The sequence below is a fragment of the Typha angustifolia genome, chromosome 8, assembly GCF_048772165.1.
Source record: "Typha angustifolia cultivar Huaian chromosome 8, ASM4877216v1, whole genome shotgun sequence".
NCBI lineage: Eukaryota > Viridiplantae > Streptophyta > Magnoliopsida > Poales > Typhaceae > Typha > Typha angustifolia.
In genome coordinates, this window is record NC_133246.1 from 16252686 (window position 1) to 16260329 (window position 7644).

Consider the following 7644-nt stretch of genomic DNA (forward strand, 5'->3'; position numbering starts at 1 on the left):
TACTACGAGGGTCTCGTGCTAGCCACGTGAGTTGGATATTGGACCGGATCTAATATCGAACTCCGAGACCCAACTCAAACCCAACCCGTTCCACTTTGGTAGAAACTGGCGGGAAACACTCGCGCTAGCCACGTGAAATGATCATTTGGCGGGAAGAGCTGCCGTTGTGGCGGGAAATTGTAGCTACTAACCACATCCGAGAGAGCGGGAGCGAGCGTGCTAGAGAGAGAGAGAGAGAGAGAGAGAGAGAGAGCAACACGATGGTAGGCCTGCCGTACGATTTCCTTGCGAACCCATTGGGAGCCGTTCGCCTCTCCTTTGAGAAGGCGGTGGCCTCGTCGCCAGCCGATGCCGATCCGGTTGCGACCTTCAGGGGCAAGGATTGGGGCGCCGTCGACCTCTTCCGCGACTTCCTCTTCGAGGACGGTGGCCTCGCCGAGGTTAAACGAAACCTTAATTCCAACAACAACAAAAGCTCGAGATAGATGATTGTTTTTTTTATCTTTTCATGATAATTTTTTGTATAAAATCTTGATCTTTAATTTGATAAGTTTGATCTCGCTCGAAACTAGGTTCCAGTTCTTGATGCGTCAAGTCTTAGATGGATTCAGCCCAATACTCTGGTGCGATTTAGGGGAATGGTGCAAGACATGCTTGGGAATGAGTACTATCTTGGTGCTTTCAAGGTATTACATTGAGCTCTTGTATAAACTTTTAATCGGTTTCAGTTAATACGGTTGGTCTCAAACAAGTTTTTATTTCCTCAAGGATGGATCGGCATGGCGGACGAATAAATTTACGGACTTTTCTTCGTTTCCGATGCCATCTGCTTGCGAAACGCAGCTCTGGGAACGACATCTTTTCCACTGTGTTCCTGTATGTTTTGAGGATTTGCAATAATATCTTGCTGTGTCTTTCTGGGTTCCCTAGTTTTAATGCAACTAGATGTTGTCACCTCTCTTCAGGTACCAGGGCAGAATTCATGGACGTTGGAATCTTCACCTCCTCCAACTGTCGGAAGTATGTTAAACTGTTCCACATCACAACATGGGGAGAAACGCAGAAGGGATGGGGATGTTGATGCCATGGACTTAAATGTAATTGCACCATATGATTATGTTGTTATTGTATTTCTGATTCCGAATTTTGTAATCTGACAAAGCACGGTCTGCTACAGGTCTCAGATCAGGGTAATGGAGAATCTTCTTCATGTAGCAAGAAACAGGTAATCTATAGTGATGAGTCAATAAGAACCAAAGATTGAAATGCTGGTGTTATGTGTACGGTATATTATTGTGTAGGCACATGCTAACTTGTCATGGCCTGGCATTTCCTGTGTCATGCTAGGTCAAGCACTTGCTGATATGTCATGCAATTAATTCCTGTTTAAATCTATGATTTGAAATCACCACCTTGCTATTTTTCCCCCATATCAAAGATATGCTATTGTGGCCGACTTATTTTCAGCTTCTTTGTTAATTATTCAGAAGATTGAAAAGCTGGTTGCTTTGTGACTAGTGATGCAAAGTTGTTTTAAATCTGCAGAAGGAAGACGACAATCCATCTTTTCCATTTAGTTCGTCAGAAGAATTTGTGGATCATGATAATATCTCAGAGCTGAGACACAAGGATCATGACTCTCCGGCAGATTCTCTTTCATGTTTAGTCAAGGTGAACTTTTACTTGTCATTTTCTCTTCCTATCACTCGTTTGGCTAGGAAATGGACGCATTAGTAGTATTCTATATTCTTTCATAACCACCTTAAGATGTTACATATACCTTGACTTCTTTGACTTCTTTGACTTCATCAACTTATTTTTGTGCCTATGCTTGATTTCTTGCACTTTGCAGGTCTATGATATGCCAGAGAGTCAGTTAAAATTGAATGATGTTGTTGAATTTATAGGCATTTACACCTTTGACCCAGAGCTTGTTGTTCATAAGGATGACTCCAGTGATATGATGTGTGATTTCATAGAAGATGTGGCAACTGATCTACCTCCTAGTAAGGTCAGTCAATAATCTTCAGTTTCATTGACTTGGTTTTTCAAATTGGACAATTCCTATTCAATTACAACTATCTTGTTGCTGTGGGTGTATTTGATGCTTACTGTTTTTCACAATGATTTGAATTATCAAATGGTCACATCTGACTTTGCTTGATATTTTTCTCTGAGAAAATTGAATTTCCATTGCTGCTGCTTCCATGGTTCTTGGCTAGCTATTTCTTAGACCCTTGCTTACATCCACTTTGTATATGTATATAAGCCTGTTGTTTCTTCAGGAGAAATATTTACAGTTTCTGGCATAGTCAAACATTTGTTAGCAAACTTAAAGGTTGTGATTGACATCAGGTAGTCGTCCTCAGTAGATGTTTGAGTTATGACTGCAAATTAGTAATCTTTGATATATAGAAAGAAACTGGTTGTAGTTTGGTAAGCACGGAGTCTCTCTTCTCCCATAAACATTTCTGACTCGTGACCCTTCATGCTCAATTAACATCTAATGTTGGCCTGAGCCATATTTTTCCTGAGATATATTGATGGGAAAAAAAACATGTATGGATGCCTTTAGTGTAAGTCATAGGATTTTTTTTCTCAGAAAGTGCAGCTTTTGTAATTTGGTTAGAGTTTGCCAGTATAACCTTTTTGAATGGTGGTACGAGAACAGGTACCGCGTCTTCATTGTTTGATATCCCGAAAGTTGGCAGCTCAAGAATTTATTTCAAGCTTTCATTCCATTGAGGTACTACACTGAACTTTTACAGCCTTTTATGAAATACTAATCTAAAGACAGATAATCTTATAATATATTAATTACCTTTCAGAAGTCTAGAGTCTAGACATTCCTTTTGGTTTTGTATTTGTCAAATGCAAACTATCTTGCTTAACTACATTAGTTTCTAGCTGTTTAAACTAATGCTTGCAATTGTTAAATTTCCTTGCGTGCAGCCTTTAAATAATATTGTCAGGGGTATTCGAGAATCTTTGCTTGCGCATCTTAGTGCTACATTGGGCAATGATGGGTTGGCAGCTGAATGCCTACTATTGCATCTTTTGTCAAGAGTACACTCTCATGCCTTCTTGTCCTTACATGTTTTTTTCCCCTGGTTGATTAAGCTGATGGAAAGCCACTGTATAGCCAGTATGTCTACTGGTCCTGGAAAATGGTTATATCATTTGAATTAGATCTTACACTCCTATCTTGGTTAAACTGTTTTATATGTCTAAATAATTTTCGACCAGTTAACTAGAACAGATTATTTCAGTGTCTTCTGTTGTATTACTTACACTCAACTTTTCCTTTGTGAACTCTTAAGCAGCTTCGAACCAGAGTTGATGTGGTCACAGTGGGCAGGCTGTCTCTGAATTTTACTAATTTTAACAGAGAGAGTGCATCAATATTTGGAAATGGATTGACTGGTGCGCTCCAGAATCTGTTACCTTATACACAAATTATCCCTCTTACGGTGGATTATCTCAACACGACAACACTTCAACCGAAAAAAAATAACCAGACCGGAAGGTAGAACTACTTACCAAGGTTATCCTTTTCGTTTCTCTGGACACGAAACATTTTGAAACATTCTTTCTGAAAAATGCCTGCAGGTTGGTGACAGGTATCCTGCAGCTTGCACAAGGAACCCACTTGACAATTGATGAGACATATATGCAGTCTGGAACCCTAAATTCAAAAGGCCTTGAGAATGCAAGGTTGCTCAAGCATTTAATGGAGTGGCAAAAGGTAATTTTACTTTCGCTGCTATAGTATTATACCTACCTCGCAGATGCAGTCATCTGATAGTTACAGTAGGTTGCAGCCTTGCAGGTAAGTTTTTCCCTTCATTTGCACACTGTTTTGACTCCATGCAGATGCATGCATGATTAGTGGAGCCCATTTGAATTATCTGGTTGCTCGGTCAGCAAATTCTAAGTGATAAAATTAAAAACTCTAATATGGAGGCATTAATCGTTAGTTGTTTTTCTATGATGGAGAATGTAGCTTTAATACTCACCATAATATCAACAAACTTTTCATGGATGGCATCATTGATGCAAATTAAATTATTTGGATGATTTCACATAAGCTCTACTCTGGATGAGCTCTGAATGCTTATTTCACAGAGACTTGCTTAAACTTGAAGTTTGCATATATAAGATAATTAATCTTGATACTTTTACTTGCAGAGGTCACTTCCTTTCAGATAGATTTTTGACTTTTTGAGTGTAAAATGAGACTTATTGTGATATAGGTTGAGTATGATTTCGAGTACTATAAGTTGGAAATGGCTGCTGATGTCCAGTTACTCGTGCTATCCGAGGGAAAATCAAACATATTGCCTGCTGATTTGGTATTGCCTTTCTGCCCTTCTGCGATAGTTCCTGCAGTTAATGCAACTGATAAGGACATGCAAGCTTGGCGCTGGTACTTAGCTACAGCTCAATCTCTTCCAAACTCCACTGAACCAGATATATATCAGGTAGGGCACCTGATTCCCTGCTCCCTTATAAGCAACTGTCCAATTCCAAACATCATTAAATGCTACGAATGCTTCACCGGTAAATATATAAGATCGTTTCACAGTAGTATGGAATTTTACCTGGTTCACTGAAAAGGCTACTACTGCATGAACCAAGCATTTCATATCAAATGAATCTTATAGTTACAGAATCAACATGTGGATTTTATTTAGATGATTGGAGAACTTATCGTTTTAGCCTTTTTTTTTAATATTTCATCAAGTAGTAATTCTTAGTTACTGTTGAATCCCTTGTTCCAGAAACTGCAAGATGATATGGTTAATGCAATGCGAGAAGATAGAAGTTTGGGCTGCACAGATCTGAACAGGTATACCTTTAGTGTTCTTAATCTGTTCTTGTTGCATTAAAAGGAATTTATTATAGGCAGTCATCAAATGCAAATATTCCAGATGAGATGAGTAGTGTTGCTTTTTGCTGGTTTTCAGGTGGCTAACAATGGCCCAGTTAATGGCTGCGAGCTTTGGGGAAAGGAGTCTCACTTTGGAGCACTGGCAAATGGTAAAGGAGCTGGAAAGGCTTAGAAAAGAGAGATTAAAATGAAATGAATCTTGAACTCGTCTTGACTCGGCAAGGTTCAAAGTGTGTCTACATATATTTGTCAAACTTGAATCTAGCTTTTGCAGTAATGGCTATTTCCTACTAAGATTACTGCTATACTGCATGTAAATAAGGAATCGCATATTTTTCTCTTAACCCAGGAGAGGATTGATATTTTCCCAGCTATTTATTTTACATATTATTGCATCTGGGTATAAAAACAACTATAACCAATTTTTTTGATCTCAGTCGGCATTTTTCACTTCCGGGTATATTCATATTAAAAAATAGTTGGCTTTCAATAATATCGCTTGGTTTTATATTTTCATGGCTGCGCATGGTCCAAGGACTGACTACTTTTCTATTGTTTCATTTGATGCATTTAAATTTAATGCCGGAAGTTTGAAGGAACGGAGTTATATATGTAAATAAAGGAGTATCAATTGTTTCTTTACATGCATGGAAACAAGATGATATCACTTCGGCAACTATAAGAAATTTACTTCACCGAAAAGTTTGTCTATTCTTTTGAATTCCTCCCATATTGAGCTGTGTTCTTGGAAACGTGGTCTGTTTGGATGAAACCGATGATTAGCCCAAAACTTCAGTTGAAAAAAGAAAAAAACAATCTACAAGTTGTGTTGTTCATTCTTAAAATAAGCTTCTTCATATCTCTCGAGCATCTGCACATGGAAAAAGTATCCTGAATCGTATTCATCTTTCTATATTGCATGGTCTTTATTTATATTTATGTAAACATCAAGGCGTCATCCTTCACCAAAAGTTGATTAATTTTTTAATTTCTGCAGCTGTCTTTATTAATTAATGCATGCGAAAGAGCGGAGCACTATCAGAAAAGTATTCTTTTAGAACCTATCTCAAAACAACCCAATTTATAGAAAGAAAACAAAAAGAAACTATTACTTTCAATGCTTCCAATAACTCCAGAGCAAGCCAGCCAGCCTCATGCTTGGCTCATCTAAGACCTCTATATATGTTTTGATGACTAGTGGCCCAAAAATAATACCACTAAACAGGAAGTAGAGGCTATGACTGGAGACTAAAGAAGAAAAACTGGAAACAAATTGAACCAAGCATTAGATTCCTTGGTTCACATTTATTATGCAACTCACCTTCTTCGTCCAAATCTAAGCAATTGCCTCACAACCACATACGAAGCACTAGAGTGGTTCCTGTCCTTTTCCTTTGAAATCAGACCAGGGCCCTTGTGATGTCAAAGTGGTCAAAAGAATGCAGCTTGTCTTGATTAAATGAACTCTCGTTTTTAAATTAATTTAGACTCACTTACTTAATTGACCTTAGTCTCACAAGTGGATCTAGTTGGCGTGGGGTCACACTTTGATAGCTTTTCCACCTCTCTGGTTGGAATAGGTTTGCTGGTCTCCGGAAACCTACCAAGGATTAGTTCAAAGAGTACGCTAATTGAAGTTTGAGTACCTTGCAACTCTTTGGACAAGATTTGGACAAGAGTGCAAACTTCAAAGACATCCTTGGAAACCCTTCTGCCTTTTATCAAATGGTTGTACGAATGTATATATTGTTGAAATAACATCCATCATTTGGTCTCTCATTTAAGCTTTTTCAAAAAGATGATAACTTAAACATTATATCAAAGCATGAGTTCTCAACGTCGGCACAGAAATTAACTGCTCATTAGGTTACCTGTAGGTATCCTTTTAAGAAGCCCCCAACTCCTCAGCTAACATGATAACAACTAGTCCGCAGTGCCAGACCAATCTGTCAAAGTCCAAACTAGGAATCTTAGAAACAGAACTAATTATTCCATCTACAGACTTAGCAATGTATCACCCCAATTAATGTGAAAAAAATAAGAGAGAAAGATACGAAGTCATTAATATCTCCTACCTTTGGGTCGCGTGATGTCTCCTTATCTCTACCAAACTCGGTTGGCCATCCATGGAATGGTTGCTTGCTGTCTGTCCCTTAAAAAGTCTAAAACTCCATAGTCTTTGGATTAATCTAAACTCATATCTGGCGATTCTCGAATACGGAACGCTGGAGCAATACTTGATCGCCACTGGGAGTGCATTACCCTACAGTGCCAGAACGTTTCAAAGAACAACCCAGAAAATAGTGAATCACGTCGTCTGCGTTGAATTTGGCCTTGGGGTTTAGTAGCTCATGCAAGGTGGGGGGAGTAATGGCGTAAATTAATTGGGGTAGCATAAGTGGGGAGAGTTAATGATGTGGGTATTTGAAAAATAAATACTACTTGCGGACACGTGTACGGTTCTCAAGGATTCGGTGGCTAATGGCCCGCCAGCTACCGGAAGGAAATAGTAAACAATTTTTATGGAGATTAAATTACAATTATGCCCTCCTCCTCCTGCCTTACTGTTAACAGGCCTTTCGGTATGAGGAAATTACAACAGTACCATTATGGATGGGCCAAGTTTTGGGCTCCATCTAGCAGTGAAGAAAATAAAAAAGGATTAAAGGTCCTGAAAATAATAATAATAATTATATATATATATATTGTAACCTATTTTTTACATGATCTGGTTCTCTTATAATTTTATGTTT

At 38.4% G+C, this 7644-nt stretch overlaps 1 protein-coding gene across 2 annotated transcripts; it reads left to right on the forward strand.

Moving 5' to 3' along the window:
- Window positions 1-202: 202 nt before the first annotated feature.
- LOC140765468 (mini-chromosome maintenance complex-binding protein) lies at window positions 203-5261 on the forward strand. 2 transcript variants are annotated; one of them, XM_073104576.1, is made up of 14 exons: window positions 203-440; window positions 573-686; window positions 769-876; window positions 966-1097; window positions 1178-1225; window positions 1546-1671; window positions 1853-2011; window positions 2672-2746; window positions 2953-3066; window positions 3321-3526; window positions 3610-3745; window positions 4254-4481; window positions 4782-4849; window positions 4968-5261. In XM_073104576.1, the coding sequence occupies exons 1-14, from the start codon at window positions 261-263 to the stop codon at window positions 5080-5082; spliced, it is 1809 nt and encodes a 602-aa protein (XP_072960677.1). In that variant the 5' UTR covers window positions 203-260; the 3' UTR covers window positions 5083-5261. The 2 variants fall into 2 exon arrangements, with proteins under 2 accessions (XP_072960677.1, XP_072960678.1); XM_073104577.1 differs by having other exon boundaries at window positions 204-440; window positions 3324-3526.
- Window positions 5262-7644: the final 2383 nt, after the last annotated feature.

Bases quoted from the DNA above. Each gene is read 5' to 3' on its own strand.
- LOC140765468 (XM_073104576.1), top strand. From the start codon at position 261: ATGGTAGGCCTGCCGTACGATTTCCTTGCGAACCCATTGGGAGCCGTT. The intron at 1,098-1,177 runs GTAATTGCACCA...GGTCTGCTACAG, and splicing joins TTGATGCCATGGACTTAAAT to GTCTCAGATCAGGGTAATGG. The intron at 4,850-4,967 runs GTATACCTTTAG...GCTGGTTTTCAG, and splicing joins GGCTGCACAGATCTGAACAG to GTGGCTAACAATGGCCCAGT.